General features: G+C 34.4%; 1 protein-coding gene across 2 annotated transcripts in view; it reads left to right on the top strand.

Annotated features, from left to right (window-relative positions):
- LOC149780363 (uncharacterized) overlaps positions 1–17320 on the top strand; it is a 38934-nt gene extending 21614 nt beyond the window's left edge. For both annotated transcript variants that reach the window (XM_089937260.1, XM_089937259.1), the window contains exons 3-7: positions 3767–3840; positions 11015–11147; positions 11477–11653; positions 12473–12697; positions 16452–17320. In XM_089937260.1, coding sequence (XP_089793386.1) covers positions 3767–3840; positions 11015–11147; positions 11477–11653; positions 12473–12697; positions 16452–17155 — 1313 coding nt within the window. In that variant the 3' untranslated portion in view covers positions 17156–17320. The remainder of the gene's footprint in view (positions 1–3766; positions 3841–11014; positions 11148–11476; positions 11654–12472; positions 12698–16451) is intronic.
- Positions 17321–17971: the final 651 nt, after the last annotated feature.

The following is a 17971-nucleotide window of genomic DNA, read 5'->3' as shown; positions in this document are numbered from 1 at the left end:
ACATGAATGTATGTTGTAGTTATGTAAACGTGAATGTATGGTGTAGTTATGTAAACATGAATGTATGGTGTAGTTATGTAAACATGAATGTATGGTGTAGTTATGTAAACATGAATGTATGGTGTAGTGATGTAAACATGAATGTATGGTGTAGTGATGTAAACATGAATGTATGGTGTAGTCATGTAAACATGAATGTATCCATGGTGTAGTTATGTAAACATGAATGTATGGTGTAGTTATGTAAACATGACTGTATGGTGTAGTCATGTAAACATGAATGTATCCATGGTGTAGTCATGTAAACATGAATGTATGGTGTAGTGATGTAAACATGAATGTATGGTGTAGTCATGTAAACATGAATGTATCCATGGTGTAGTGATGTAAACATGGATGTATGGTGTAGTGATGTAAACATGAATATATGGTGTAGTTATGTAAACTTGAATGTGTGGTGTAGTTATGTACACATTAATATATGTGTAGTGATGTAAACATGAATGTATGGTGTAGTTATGTAAACATGAATGTATGGTGTAGTTATGTAAACATGAAAATATGGTGTAGTTATTTAAACATGAATGTATCCATGGTGTAGTTATGTAAACATGAATGTATCAATGGCGTAGTTATGTAAACATGAATGTATCCATGGTATAGTTGGAAAAAGAGAGTTAAAGGATGAGAGTAAGCAAAAAAAGAACATTTTTTATTACACCTGATTGTTGCTACGTTACCTCGGCTATGACAATATATAATATATCATGCAGAACTCCTAAGCTAATGAACAGAGCTGGGTACCACAAAAAAAGCTTATACTATGGTTTTCTGCAGTATCTTTCAGCACACTGTGATACGTACCATGGTATGCTGCAGTATCTTTCAGCACACTGTGATACGTACCATGTTATGCTTTGGTATCTTTCAGCGCACTGTGATATGTACCATGGTATACTGCAGTATCTTTCAGCACACTGATACATACCATGGTATACTGCAGTGTTATTAGGGACAACAATTAACATTCTGGGGCAGGAGCTTATGACTTTATTAGAAAATTTCCATCTGTTATTGTAGGAAAATTATCTCAATCTGAGCAACAAAAAACCCCACCTTAAATCCGTTATATTATTTGAAAAAAATTAATTATCTTGAGAATATGAAAAGAAATTATACTCTATAGAAAATCTCCGGTCCTCCCACCACCCCCATCCTGAAAATTTAATTGTCAATATCTTATTGTAGATGAGTTTGTTATGTGTATATTGATTGTTGTATAAGTTGTAATCTTAAGACTGTAACTAAAGTGGGATGATTGTACTTTCATTTCAGCAGGATTGTCATTAAAGGATCATAATTATAATTTTATTTGCAATATTGTTAATACTCTGTGGTCTTAAACTATGTAACAGAAAAAAATCAAAACAAAAAGTTTTGTTAAATTCAACAAATATTTTAGCTTCCTAGAGTACAAAGTGAAAATTTAACAAATATTGCAAATTAAATCCCAAATTATCCTACAGGTTATAAGTCCAAATGTGAAGAATATTCTGAATATTAAATGAGCTTATGTACGATTGTCTTGGAAAGGCTGATGTACCAAAAGTCTTGATATATGGCAATGGTATAATCCAGAATGTCTTTGAAGGAATTTGCCATAATCCCAAAATTGTGTTCTCTTCATTCTATACACTCAGCCGCTCTCAAGTGTCATAGATCATCATCCAGTGTCTCACCAATTGTACTCTGATGACACCCAAATATACAAATCTAGCCGCCCAACTGAAGTTGATGTTGTTGTTGTTGTTGTTGTAATGTTTTATGCCATTTTCAGCACATGATAGGCTATAAATGGTGGCCAGTAATAATAATGAAGGAAGAACCCGAGAAAAAACCTGGAAAGAACCACCGACCCACAAGAAGAACTAAAGTTGGACAATTGTACTTTGATTTTAGCATGATTGTCCTTAAAGTATCATAATTATAATTTTATTTGCAATATTGTTATGACTCTGTGGTCTTAAACTATGTAACAGAAAAAATCAATTCAAAATTTTTTGTCAAATTCAACAAATAATTTATTTCCTTAGAGTACAAAAAATGAAAATTAAAAAAATATTGCAAATTAAATCCCAGATTATCCTACAGGTTATAAGTCCAAAAGTGAAGAATATTCTGAATATTAAATGAGCTTATGTACAATTGTCTTGGAAAGGCTGATGTACCAAAAGTCTTGATACATGGCAATGATATAATCCAAAATGTCTTTTAATGAATTTGCCATAATCCCAAAATAGTGTTATAGTCCATATAGTCAATTAGCACTTTGTAATTCCAATGAATAAAATAAATAATTCCTCTCAAATTACACTTGAATGCAACTAAATTATTCCACAGACTGAACTTAAGGCATGAATAAATAATTATGTTGGCTTCAACTTTATATAAAAATAATAAGACACAATAAAATGACCAGGATGTGGGTAGAAATTCTCATCCAGAATGTTTTACTGTTATAAATAAGGCTAGGCACAGAACTCAGATATCAATAAACAACTTATTCATAATTTACAAACATTTCTAAAAATGTGAGAATAGTCAGGTAGGCCAAATTTCTACCTTCACTTACTTACAAAGGTCAAGCATACATGCAAATTAATGAATTATTGTGTCATGAAAAATGAAAGGATGCTGTTAGTATAATTAAATTCTGACAAGATTACTTCAGAATCTCTATATATTATTTACTGACAGAAACTACTGAAGTACTAGTACAGTGAGAAAGTAACATGGTAACATACCATGGAACGAAATACTGTGGTAAGCCAGTATGCCAGTAATACCATGCACTTTTCATAAGCTTTGATCTAAGACTTACTGTAGTCCAGCCAAAAAGTCATTAATATTTACTTGAATACATAACAATTCCAAAGATTGACTACATGGAGGAAATTTATATCCCCCAATGGGTCTGGATAATCTGCTTTTTGTGTATTTGATTCCTTTTTCAGTCTGTGCATTGCATATGTCCATCTATACTTTTTGTTCCAGGCTGTCATTCCACTTTAATTACACCCGCTGACATCAAATTTGTGCTTCGGTTCATCATATTTGGATACAGGTGTCACGCTTAAAGATTGGTTTCTTTGTTCTATGGGGGAGTTTTAAAAACTTGCTCAAAAATCATGTATGGGATTTAATAACAATACCTTTCTACCTATTGTCATCAAACTTGCCCTGTATGGGTGTCTTGGAATACATGTATGTTGTATACCATGCTGGGGCACTGTGACCTACTTCCATGATTAACTGAATATTGTTTGAAAGTGATTGATCCATCCTAACTTTGTGGACTATAACTTCTATATTGCTTTACCTATTGAAATGAATGTGAGTGGGTTCTTGGGATGAATGCCTGGCCCTTACCAAAAGTGGATCTCTGTGGCATACATTTCATGATCTATAATTATTAATTACTAAACATTCTGTATGGGATTTCATTGTAATATACCTTACACCTATTGCCACCATGCTTACAGTGAGGATGCATTATAGTATAAACTGAATCAGTGTGACCTTAATTATTTTTCTTGATTAACCCAGTCCTGGTAGAAAAGTAATTGAGTGTTATGATATACATGACCTACTATTGTTGTCATTGATATAATATTAATAAATTAATTTAACACTACCATAAATCAGTTCCAGAATTACATGCTTACAGTAATACAGTTAATTATTTCTTTTTGTGTTTTACTTTCAGATGAAACGACAAACAAGTCAAGCATTGGACAGAATGATGTAAAGCAAACAAGCCAAGTTACTCCTGAGGTGAAGGTAATAACTAACATGAATATGACAGAATCAGGATTTCAAACCAGCAGATTTACAAATTTTGATTTGATTATTAAACCAGTTGTTTCTTTTATCATGTTGTTGTTGTTGTTATAGGGTCTAACAGCATTTTTCAGCACAAGATAGGCTATTTCATGGCGGTCCAGTATAAATGGTCGAGAAAGAACCCGGAAAACCACCACAAAGAACCACTGACCCATAAGAAGCTACTGGCAAGCTTTCTCGCGTACCCACATTGGCCGATCCCGAGACTTAAACCCACTCAGACAGAGGTGAGATGGCAGTGATCCATAATGTTTAGCACTTTAGACCACTTGGCCACTCGGGGCCCCTCTTTTGTCATCATAAATGTTATGTTTCAAGAGGATCAAAAATAAGTACATTTTCAGTCATAATATACATTCCTTTTGTACAATAAATTAGAATTTTAAATTTAAAATATGAATCACTTTGGAATCGGATGAAAATGCTATGATAATATTTAACTAATGAGTCAGCATATTGTCAGCAGTGAAGAAATTTGTTTTTGTTTATCTTATATTTCATGCAAAGGTTTTTAAAATATAAAATCCAGTAGCATTTTTAGTTTCCTTCACACAGTCACTATCTGGTGACCACTGATGACATTCACTGTGATTATTCAGTCTTGCACTTAATAGGCCTTAAATAGATCTCTGATGATATTCACTGTGATTATTCAGCCTCTCACTTAATAGGCCTTAAATAGATCTCTGATGACATTCACTGTGATTATTCAGCCTCACACTTAATAGGCCTTAAATAGATCTCTGATGACATTCACTGTGATTATTCAGCCTCACACTTAATAGACCTTAAATAGATCTCTGATGAATTCACTGTGATTATTCAGCCTGACACTTAATAGACCTTAAATAGATCTCTGATGACATTCACTGTGATTATTCAGCCTCACACTTAATAGGCCTTAAATAGATCTCTGATGACATTCACTGTGATTATTCAGCCTCACACTTAATAGACCTTAAATAGATCTCTGATGACATTCACTGTGATTATTCAGCCTCACACTTAATAGGCCTTAAATAGATCTCTGATGACATTCACTGTGATTATTCAACCTCACACTTAATAGGCCTTAAATAGATCTCTGATGACATTCACTGTGATTATTCAGCCTCACACTTAATAGACCTTAAATAGATCTCTGATGACATTCACTGTGATTATTCAGCCTCACACTTAATAGGCCTTAAATAGATCTCTGATGACATTCACTGTGATTATTCAGCCTCACACTTAATAGACCTTAAATAGATCTCTGATGACATTCACTGTGATTATTCAGCCTCACACTTATTAGGTCTTCAATAGATCTCTGATGCAGATTTCCCCTTGAATAATTTTGTATGATCCCAAAAATGGATAATGTCCACTCTGTATCAACAGTAATGTGTTGTAATGATATGACAACCATACTCAGTCTGCAAAGAAGTTCTAACTTCATTTTTCCTGTTCCTTGGTTTGAAACATTGCTGACTGCCATCAAATACTTCTACAAGTAGGAAGTGCCTCACTAACTTGTCTTAGAATGTATTCCTGACTCTTGCTTCTTCATGGCTCAGGTCGTAAAAATTGGTTGGCAAGTTTCACCACTGCAAATAAAAATTAAAAATTAAGATTGATTTAGACTAGATGTAAACAATGAAATTTCATTATGAGTTTATTCTTTTTAGAATAATTTTTCCCAACTTTCAAATTATCATGCAATATATTTTTAAATGATATATTTCATGTGTAGCTTGAACTTAATTTATGTAAATCAAAACTTTGAGTAGTTTATGATTTATGAAAGATGCATACCTTTGAAATACAATGCAAACTAAGGGACCATTGAAAGCTGTCTGCAACACTTGAACACTGGTATTGCTGAAATTTGTTGTAATATTTCTTAGCTGGTGGTTTCTTACATGCAACATTGGGAGACACTGCATGTTGTATCCTTTTGACACAATAATAAAAAACAAGCCAAAGAATAAAATAATTGACTCCAGTTGTCTGCTGAAATAATTTTGTATGATTGGTCTCTTCATTATAACACCCTCTACATAAGATTGGCCAATATTTATCAAAGAATCAGAAGAAAAATGGACCACCATTTATAACTTTATAAAAAAAATCCAGCATTTGGCCTTAATTATCCTAGATTCCAACAATAAGGTAATCAGTGAAACGTTTTCTGTGGCCACACATCAGCTGTTTTTTAACGTTTCTAATCCTATTGGTTTACCATCATCATGGCACAGATCTTTGTTCTGGTGGAATATTTCCGCTCCCCAGGAGACTGGTCCTGGCCTATTTCATGCAGTTTGAGTACGGTTAATTGAACTTAAAAAAGTGGACACTCCAGAGAGTGGTAATATCTGTGAGGTTTATAAATGGAAAAGGAGAGATGGCAATCTAAATCTTGTGCTTGTTCAGTATAATGTCAACTAGAAAGGGAGATAACTTCTACAGCACATCAGGAATTGGTCCATTTAAAGCATGGTCACAGGCAGGTTAGACCATAATCTTCCATCTCATGAAGTATTAGAATTTACACTGTTTAAGATTAAAGTACCTCATAATAAGGCCCTTCATAATAACATCTCTCCTTTTGCAAGGTGTGTGTGGTAACACATTCCATTTCATTAAGTGGTGTGTGTGTGTGATTTGGATTTTTAACATAGCTTTAACAAATTTTCAATCATTATACGATGTCTGCAGTGTGGCAGTTTAAAGTGATGTCTAGCACTGGGGCATCATGCCGCAGACATGTAGGATGATGTCCCTCCCGGTCACATGATCCTGACACCAGGCCGACCAGTCCTAACACTAACCTCTTAATGCTGAGTGAGGCAACTGTTAATACCATTTGTGTAAGTCTTTGGTATGACTCGGCCGGTGATCGAACCCATGACCTCCTGCATCTGAGGTGGATGCTCTAACCACTAGGCCACTGGAGCGGATTCCGTTATGTGGTAATAAAGTTATGTGTCATTTTCTTTATTATTAGGCAAGTTGCTATAAGGTAGTTCAATATTTGACCCCCATGGAGAGAATTATAAAAGAGCGCTGGGGGCAAGTAATAAACATCCATCTCAAGAACAAAAGAGGTTGTCATAATTTGTACACTCAGAGTTGATTTGAAAGACCGCTGGTATTGGAGACCATCTACCTTGAATGACTAAGTTTCTGAATGTATGGATTAAGATTTTATATAGTGAAATGGACTCCATTTTGAGAGGCCACATGTCATGAGAGACCATTTTTTGTTGCCTTTATAAAAAAGTGGGCAATTAAGACATTAGTTTCGCTACATTATAATAAATTAATCTGCACATTCTAAGGAAATGGTATGAAGGTAGATGGTCTTCAAATAGCAGTGATTTTGCAATTCATATATTTCTTCTTTCAACACATTACCCAGTCATAGTACTAATAGGAAATTTACTATTACCTTAAATCCAGCTCTTCCAGATAAAACCTTTCAGCTAAGGTGGCGCTATACAGTTTCACATTTTGCATAGGGTTAAGATTTTAAAGAAAAATAATTTCCCTGGCTTTCCTCACTGGTTATACAGACTATTTAAAAAAGACCTTGTATATCTTAGGTATAATTAAAAGAACCTTTAATTCCCTTTATTTTGATGTATGATTGATGGGTGTACTATGGGTTATAGTGTACAGCTTGGCCTTACTTAAAATGTGAACCTTTCAAAAAAGTGCTTAGTTCTACTTGGTCATTTTCACTTCCTGAACTTCAGAGGTAAATTGTATAAAAAAGAGCCGATAACTTTTTTTACATTTTACATATTTGGTAAATCATTCATTGCACTTTCAGAAGCTGGTATTGTCTAGTATGGCAAAATTCATTTTCCCTATTTTAATAGCTGCTATGTATAGTGTACTTTAGACTAATTCAGCAGGATGATTTTTTAACACAAGGGAGCAGTCATTTTAGTTAGCAGTGTGCTTAAATCATGTAAACTTTCCAAAAGTACAATATCCAAAGAAATATCATCCACATTACATTACTGTAGCATATAGGTATGCCAACATTCTCTCTATTGTGCATGTTTTAAATGCAAACTACTTCACCTTACATACGTCACTCTCTCTAAAGTACATATTAATTGGTGAGCGCCCCCTAAAAGAGATAAAACTTATCTGCTCACCTAGGTGGCGATTGGGCAGAGTGATCTCCCCTTGATTTATGGATTGACAGCAAAACCAATAAATATCTTAGTTATTACTTATGCTTGTGCTGAGATACACCTCCACCTTCCTTAAGGATCACCATAAGGCCAATCACAACTATTATCCTCTAATCTACATTTTAATGGCCAAATCAACAAAGTACACAAACAAGCCAGTAAGGCGATGAGTTTCCCCACCATTCAGCCACATCATGGATACATGGATGTTTCAGGAAACCAACAAAAGGAACCATGGGACATGAACACAAACCTCTGATGATGTGTCCTATTGTAGATCCTTACATCGAAAACCACAGTTCTCACAAACCAAAGTGTACAAAAGACAGAGAAATAGTGATCGCTTACGCCAAAGTTTCTCTACACGAATGCCTACTTCTCTCAGAAAATGACATCGTCTCCAAGCCACCCTTCCCACAGATCCCAGTAGTCACAAAGGAAGGTTTTAGTTCTTTGCTGCCAAATGGGATAAGATTTGCTACAATGATCACTGGATTCGACAAGTGGTTTCCAATAGAGACTCAGCATCAAAGCATCTCCATTCCAACAGACCCATTAAAAACCACCACCTTGAAGCAAGAAATAAATCCCTTCTTCGAAAAGGGGCAGTTGAAATTGTTCAAAATATTAATTTCCTGAGATTTTATTCCAGACTTTTCTTGGTCCCAAAGGCATATGGCACTCTGCACCCTGTCATCGACCCAAGCACTCTCAATTCATTCATGCTTCTGGGTTCTTGTTGGAAACACCACAGTGCAGTTTTAAATGCTGTTCAAGAAGTAAACTTTGCAATTAGCATGTATTTAAAAGATGCATATCTCTACATCCCTATTCACAAGGATTCCAGGAAGTTCCTGTGTGTCATCCACAATCATATCATTTATCATTACCGAGCACTCGCATTTGTACTCAACATCAGTTTCTGGGTCTTTACTGGCCTGATGAACTATGTCCTGACCATCTCTAAGGCAGCGACATTAAGTTATCTGTACAACCTGCAGAAACATCAGATGAGTTATATGCTAAACACAGTATGATAACCCTTGTCACACTGCCTACAAATTTGGGTTTCCTTGTCAAAAAGGAAAAAAATGACCTAGTGCTATCTCAACAATTTGTTCCTATACATATAGAATTCAACACACTAGTAAATGGAGAAAGTCTTTTTTTGGAATGGGCACTGAAAATCATGACTGGTAGCTTTGTTACACTTGAGGTATTCTCTCTTCAGATGGCAATTTCTTCACCTACTAGGTTTGCTCTGTGTGTCAGCAGACCTCATCATCCTAGGTCATATGAGCCCGTTACAAATGCTTCCCCACTGGAGCCAAAAAACCCACTGGAGTCCAAAAACCTACTGGACCAACCTTTCCCCATTCTCAGAAATATGAGGTCAGATCTTTAAACTTGGAGTGACTTAACTTGGCTCACATTGACCTCGATACAACTGCCATAGATCATATTCTGTAAGGATGCAAGTTCAGATGACTGGGCTGCACACCTATACTACCATCATTATGAGAAGCCAGTTTCTACACAGTGGTGTACACAAGAACACATTCTTAACCACTACAGGCATCTATACCAGAAATAGCCAACTTCCTTCTCTGCAGCTCTTCGATGAGAAACAGTTAGCAACAAGCGCAATCAAAGGTTACCACTTCATGATCACTGAACCCTTTTGTCATCATGGAAGAGAGAATATCAGACAAAACAGATTTATCTGGCCTCCTCTCCAACTTCAATTGCATATGGTCAGAAACATTGGCTCCTTGCCCACAGTTGAACCTGTCATGGGTACTAACCTAGTTGAACAAAACACCACTTGAACCACTTTCAAGGGCATCTCTGCTCACTTTTCATACAACACCTGCTTCCTTATCACAAAGTGATGGCAGGCAGAATCAGCAAAATACATACACTATAAGGGGATCCGAATTACATGCAGTTCCGACAAGATGGGTCAGTTTCACATATGACAGTTCCTTCTTTAATTGCCAAGAACTGGCTTCTGTCCATGAGCAACTAGGTCTTTGTAATGAAATCATTGTCTACTCTGGACACTTCCAATGAAGTCCACCTACAGGGTCCATTAAGGGCCTTGAAGGGGTGTCTTACAAAGACAGAGCCTGGTTGCATCAAGGGAGATCACACCTATTTTTACCTCTCAAACAGGGACAGGGCAATATAACAGCATAGACCCTTTCATCCTGAATTTAAGTGGGTTTTTCGTTCTGCATATCGATAAAAACTCCAACTTTGTTAGGCATTTTGGGTCACGAGATTAGAGCGGTTGCCACAAGCATAGCCGGAACTGTCACTAACTGTTATCATGATCCATGCTGTGGGATGGAGATCTGAGTCCACGTTCTCCAGTTTTTACCTCAGAGATCTTTCATCTCAATGGGCCCAACTCAATCTGGTGGGGCCTGTAGGTGCAACCCTTCCAAAGTCATTTGACAGCTTTATAAGATGCGGCTTCACAGCTTCATGGGTTTTGCTGCCAATCCCTATATCAAGATGAGATATCACTCTGCTCGACCACCACCAAAGTGCATGCATGGAAAAAAACATTAGCTCATTCAGCTAAAACGTTTTATCTGGGAGGGCTGGATTTCCAAGGTAGAAGATCTCCTAAGGTATTATGATTGGGTAAGTATTCGTGAAGAAATAAACTTTACAAAAGAAAAATTAGTTACTATATGCCTTGCAAAATCTCTGATCAAAATTCTGTGCCTTATGCAAATTCTGTGCCTTATGCAAATCAGGGTCTATATTGATCACTGTTCAGTGTAACAAACACTTGCAATTTAAATACATGTACAATATTTAAATATCTCATTCTATAAGTCATAGGTTATGTACTGGGTTAAAATACATTGTTAGTTGTTTCCTTCATATTTTTTTTTTATTTTATGCAGAAAAAGAAACGACATAAACCTAAACACAGACACTACCATGATAATAAAGAGAGCAGTGACTCAGAGACTGACTCATCCAGTGACTCAACTAGCGATGAGTCTTCTTCATCGGATGATTCAGATGATTCACCAGGTAAAAGGCCCAACGTATTCATTTGAAACTTCTTTAGATATTTTCTTGAAGACTTTATGTTTGTATGGGATAAAATTCTGAGAATAATTTATCTCTCATTACGCTCACAAATTTAAAAAATAAATAGGTTTGACTGTAATCAGAGTCATTGCCTAGGAAGAAAAAATATGAAATAAAATTCATTGCTCAAAATATGTTTAAATATATAAGATCAATATGCTAAATACAAGGTGTGAGAAGCTGTACTAAATTTAATTGTTAAACAAATACCTAAGTAAACAAAGTAAATTCACGTAGACCAATTAAAATCCTCCTCTTTCTTTTAACAGTGGAGAGAACAAAAAGCTCCAAAACCAAGAAAAAGTCAAGATCAATAACAATCAATGCATCAGGAGGTATTGTTGATTTTGGGAAACACAACACAAACAAAATTGTTCATATCTCGTATGGGGGACAGAAGAAGAAGAATAAGGATAAAGACAGATCATCAAGGAGTCATAAAAAAGGCAAGCACTGCAACATCAAAGATCATATACTTATAGATAATCTATAGATTTGAACAAATTGCTTTTAATTACCCACCTTCTGTTGGTGTGGGGTGGGGGAAGATGGAAGTAGTATAGTTTTCTGAATTTGTGGTAATGTCACATAATTAGCTACAATGGACCTTGAGTTGACTAGGTGTATGCTTAATTGGTGATGTGGCCAGCTGGACACCTCAGATTTTATTACTCTGTGATGGAAGCTCTAAACAATGCTTTAAAAAAATGAAATCAAAATGACACATTCTAATTTACCTTGCAAGCACCAGATGGTAATGTGAGTGTAAAATAATGCAAACTGAGTTAAAAATAAAAGACATTACTATTCACAAATTGTTGTTATGACACACAAACACACATACAGTGCACACACACACACACACACACACACACACACACACAATGCACACATACACACACACACATGCCAATCATATTAATGTGGAAGAAAATTGTAAGATCAGTTATGTTTTATGTAAGCCAGTCCAGTTTTAAAGTCATACACATTTTGACAATATGATATGAAAAGTCAGCATTTTCTCCAGGGATGTGATGAAAATATATCCATTTGATATAAGTATAACAGAGTAAAAGCAGATTAAAAGAAAAAAAAGATAAAGTTGTCTTTTGCACTGCAGATATTTTGTTGATTACCATTTATATACTTTCATTTGAAAACTTTACTTAAAATTATATTTTCTTTAAAATACATTTTGAAAAAATTGGAGAATTGTCTTGAGTAGTCATATTGCATAATAATTCCAAAAAGTTTAATACTTGTAGATATGAAACCACACATAGACCAAGAACAAAGTCAACCAGATTTTCCAGGAAATTTTCACAAAATTTGTGATGAGACAGATACGATTTCTAACATGGAGATGATTGTAGACGGGGCTAAATCAGTTGGAATTATTCGTTCCCCAATTGTCCAAGGCACTGGCTTCAGAGTTGGTAATAGCTACATCATGACAGCCCTTCATGTTGTGGAAGGCATCATTAAACCAGGTACATGTATACCTTTATTATTTAAAAAAGTGAAACCAGCATGACAATCAACCTCACTCCAGGGCTCAGGAAATTCACTTGTCCTCTTATCCTGTGCAGGTTAAAATGATAAAAATTAAAACATAACTGCACACATGTCCCTAGGATTGATAGATGCAGATTCACACCTTGAGAATAAATCAGAATACATTTTCTACATTTAACAAATGCTTATGTTAAACATCGCTTAACTTTTGGTATGCATCAATTATAAATAATCTACTGCATCCATTCAAAATTATGTTGTTCAGATTTGAACACTGTTCCTACATGATCGAGACAAGGGGAGCACACAACTTGAATGGACTGATAAATAAGCAATTTTCCACCGCTGATCCATGTATGTACAAATAAGTTTCACTAAAATACACCTGTAATGGCTTCTCTATGGTATGTAGTCATACTTTTGATGTTAAACTTACAAAGAATCCTTTTTAAGTCATTTGTCTCCACCATTTTCGGCTAATGTACAATGCACTACTGTTACATGCTATTGGTTAGTTGGCATTACATACTAAGGGAGGCAACTCATGAAATCTACTAGATGTTGCTATGACAAAGTACTAAAATATCTACTTGGTCTGCCAAGGTGTAGATAGGGTTATCATATTGGAACCATGGTTAGTGAAGATGGTGACCAGTTTTAGACATTGCTTGTTTCACTTTGGAATTTGGCAGCTAAAACATAACAACATTGAAATTTAAAACCGTATATGAGAAAAAATGTATCATCTAAGAATAAATTCCAGTTTCTTTTATGTAGATTTTCTTAGCAACAAAGAAATGTATGCAGATGTTTGATGGTACAATTGCTTACAGTTCTTCTGAATACTCTCTTTGGAACCTGCAATGGAATTAAATGAGGGTGAACAATATAAATCCACAGAAAATATTCATGACTCAAAACCATGGAAAGAACTAACACAAGTATACAAACTGTTTCCTTGTACCTGTCATATCTATACATCCACATACTTTGAAAATAGAAAGTATTGTAGTCTTTTATGAGATAGCAGTTTTAAATACTAATAAAAGTATTTTTGTAAAAAAATAAAAAAATAAAAAAAATAAAATTAGTTTTTGCAAATATTTGTTATGTCTGAATATTTTATCCATTATAGTACACCTACCCCCATCCCTAAAAGTTTTTCGTTAGTCAAAAGTGCAAATCATAATCTGCTTTTAAAAAATTCCCCTCTCCCATGTAAATATAACCATGTCTTTGACTTAGATATATCCAATGAAAGAATTCTGTTTAACAGGTTCCATGTCAGCTTGACCTTGCAGTTCAGCTCAATATACATGTATGTGTTAGTCGGAAAATGGCATCATCACATCTTCTGTTTGTGTATTTTTGTCTTGGGTGGATCATATCAGCAGCTAATAACCATAGAGTACATATACCTAAAATTACACTCAAACAAAACAAGTTACATTAAAGTCTTCAGCGTTCTCCTCATTTATTGTCATGCACCTAGGTTTGAAGTGTGTCTATTCACAGAATATTTTAAAAATATTTTAAAATGAATGTAGTGTATCTAATAGGTAGCTAGTGAATATTTAGATGAAAGCCAGAAACAAAAACAAAACTCTTAATGTTTCTTTGTTCTTGCAATTTAACAAATTTTCTGACAGTTAATGCAATGACACATATTTATTTTGCAATTATTGTGATATGTGTCATGATAGCTACTGTGTGGATGGCAATTATTGTAATATGTATCATTATATCTACTAGATTGAGGGCAGTTGTTGTGATATGTATCATTATGCCTACTGTATTAAGGGCAATTATTGTGATATATGTCATGATACATCTGTCTTGATTGCAATTTTTGTGATATGTATCATGATACCTACTGTATTGAGGACAGTTATTGTGAAATGTATCATGATACCTACCTAATTGAGGGCAGTTAATGTGTCATGATACATACTGTACTGAGGACAATTATTGTGGTATTTATCATGATACCTTTTGTAAGAGGGCAGTTATTGGGATATGTATCATGATACCTAATGTATTGAATGCAATTATTGTGCTATATATAATGATACATACTGTACTGAGGACAATTAGTGTGATATTTATCGTGAGAATATTGTATTAAGGGCAATTATTGTGATATATATCATGATAATACTGTACTGAGGGCAATTATTGTGGTATTTATCATGATACATTTTGTAAGAGGGCAGTTATTGTGATGTGTATCATGATACATATTGTACTGATTGCAATTATTGTGCCATATATAATGATACATACTGTACCGAGGGCAATTAGTGTGATATTTATCATGAAAATGCTGTACTGAGGGCAATTATTGTGATATGTATCATGATACCTATTGTATTAGGGAAATAATTGTGGTATGTATCATGAAATCTATTGTACTGAGGGCAACTCTTGTGATATGTATCATGATATCTATTGTATTGAGGGACATATATCATGATACCAGCTGTTGTATTGAGGGAAATTATTGTGGTATATATTGCAGTTAGAATTACTGGCAGTACCTTGCTCTGCAAGAAATTACATTAGAATATTCATGACCATGTTACTGAATAAGGATTTATTTTGGTGTAGGTGTGAAAAAATTACAGTTGTTTTGAATTCTAACACAATAATTTTAAATGCTGATTTGTCTTGTGATTACCATTTTATTTGGATGAAATACTTCTTCCATGTGTAACATAAAAGGACCTCATATTGTTATGATGTCATACAAGGATGTACAAATCAAGACCTCATTTTAGTATGATGTCACATAAGTCATCATGATGTCAAGGTAAGGATGTACAAACCAAGACCTCATAATGGTATGATGTCACATAAGTCATCATGATGTCAAGGTAAGGACGTACAAACCAAGACCTGATAATGTTATGATGTCACATAAGTCATCATGATGTCAAGGTAAGGACGTACAAACCAAGACCTCATAATGTTATGATGTCACATAAGTCATCATGATATCAAGGTAACGACGTACAAACCAAGACCTCATATTGGCATGATGTCACATAAGTCATCATGATGTCAAGGTAAGGACGTACAAACCAAGACCTCATAATGTTATGATGTCACATAATTCATCATGATGTCAAGGTAAGGATGTACAAATCAAGACCTCATAATGGTATGATGTCACATAAGTCATCATGATGTCATGCAAGGATGTACAAACCAAGACTTCATGTTGGTATGATGTCACATAAGTCATCCTAATGTCAAACAAGGCAAGGACATACAAACCAAGACCTCATAATGTTATGATGTCACATAAGTCATTATGATGTCATGCAAGGCAAGGATATACAAGCCAAGACCTCATAATGTTATGATGTCACATAAGTCATCATCATGTCAAGGCAAGGACGTACAAATCAAGACCTCATAATGTTATGATGTCACATAAGTCATCATCATGTCAAGGCAAATATGTACAGAATTTATCTCAGTGTCTTTTCAGTGCATTATATAGTATTCATCAAATTACATTTTTCAACACATGATATAAATTGTATTACATTTCAAATTAAATGTGCCAATGCTAAGGCAAAGATTAATTCCTAATCTTTTGCTCACCTGATAGGTTACTACACAAATAGAAATCATTCAACTTGTTCCATAAATTTCATCTTCAGTGTTATCATGTTGACTTTGTCACTTTCAGAATCTATAATTACTATCAATCCTGTATTTCAGTTCTGCAGCCTCTCAATCACAGAGAAGGGGAAACAAATTTAAAGCTGTTAGGAGACAAGAAAGTCCACATTGATTTTAACTTCAAATTGCCTGTTGACGCATCACATGTAGGGCAAGTTGTACAAGAAAATACACTTAGGTTCAATTTTGAACCTCAAATCGTCTACCAGAATAAAGACCTTGATACAGCTGTTTTGCAATTAAAGCATGGCAGTTCGGGCTTTCCATGCCAACTTACACGATTTTGTCATTGTGTGAAGAACATGCCAATGTATTTTGTTGGACACAGTAACCATCAAGTAAAGAAATTTGACAAGACAAATCCAAGAGATGTGACTCATTCAGTGATTCAACAATATCAGGCCTGGAGTAAACAGCATCCGATAGGATGTCGGGAGAATTACCGTGGATATGATGGTGCTGCTGATCCGAGGAAGATCCTCTTTGACTGCAGCACAACCTTCAACAAAGGTGCATCAGGCTCACCTGGATTCATCGTAAGTTCCCATGATAAGATGCCATATGTTGTTTCCATGTTACTTCGTGGATACCCAGATTGGTATCATGATGAGGAAGTGAGGGAGAAAAGGTGTATCCCACGTGAGTATACTTTTGAGCAAGGTGTACGCATTACAGAAGTATATCGGCATATGAAGAATGATAATCCTAGACTGTGTTCTGAGATATTTGGTACTGGAACATAATATGGAATAACTGTTGACTGTTAAACAATATTGCTCAGAATTTACATCATCAACTTGTATATGTATCTTAGACAGTTGTTTGTAAGTTTTAAATACTGGTGTTTATTACAATATGAACATTTCGCACAATAATATTTTTGTGTCATGAAATGCAGAAGTGTCTTTACAGGAGTTCCATTAATTTTCTTTTCTGTCAGGAAACCCCTTACTCAAAGCCTGAAAATCCTATTAAAAGTTATATTATTGCACTTACCAGAAAGATACTTGGTTAAAATTAAAAATGTAGTAATCTTCATGGCAAATTTTTTAATTAGAATGTAAAAGTGAAAGAAATTTATTTCTAACATTTTCTGGATTTTTGTTTATATATATATATATATATATATATATATATATATATATATATATATATATATATATATATATATATATATATATATATGTATATATATATATATATGTATATAAACAGTGTGATTTGTCCCCCACTTTTTATATTTAAAAGAAAACAGTCTGTTAAATTGCCAACTTCATCTGTGAATAGGTTCTTAGAACTTGGATAAAATATTATTGATACACCTGTATTGAATGTAAAGGGAGAAAATGGATGAACATAATATATATATATATATATATATATATATATATATATATATATATATATATATATATAATTTTGGATGGCCAGGATTAGTTGATAAAGAAATTTATTTCCTCAGAAAAAAATCTCTTGAGAGCTTATCCAAGATGTAACTGAAAAAATAGAGACATTGTTTTATTAATGGAATTTAAGTCCTTAAGCAGTCCTGAGTATGG

The sequence above is a fragment of the Sinohyriopsis cumingii genome, chromosome 16, assembly GCF_028554795.1.
Source record: "Sinohyriopsis cumingii isolate HCF-2022 chromosome 16, ASM2855479v2, whole genome shotgun sequence".
Taxonomy (NCBI): Eukaryota; Metazoa; Mollusca; class Bivalvia; order Unionida; family Unionidae; genus Sinohyriopsis; species Sinohyriopsis cumingii.
Note: the sequence above shows the minus strand (reverse complement) of the source record. Positions and strands in the feature narration are given on the sequence as shown.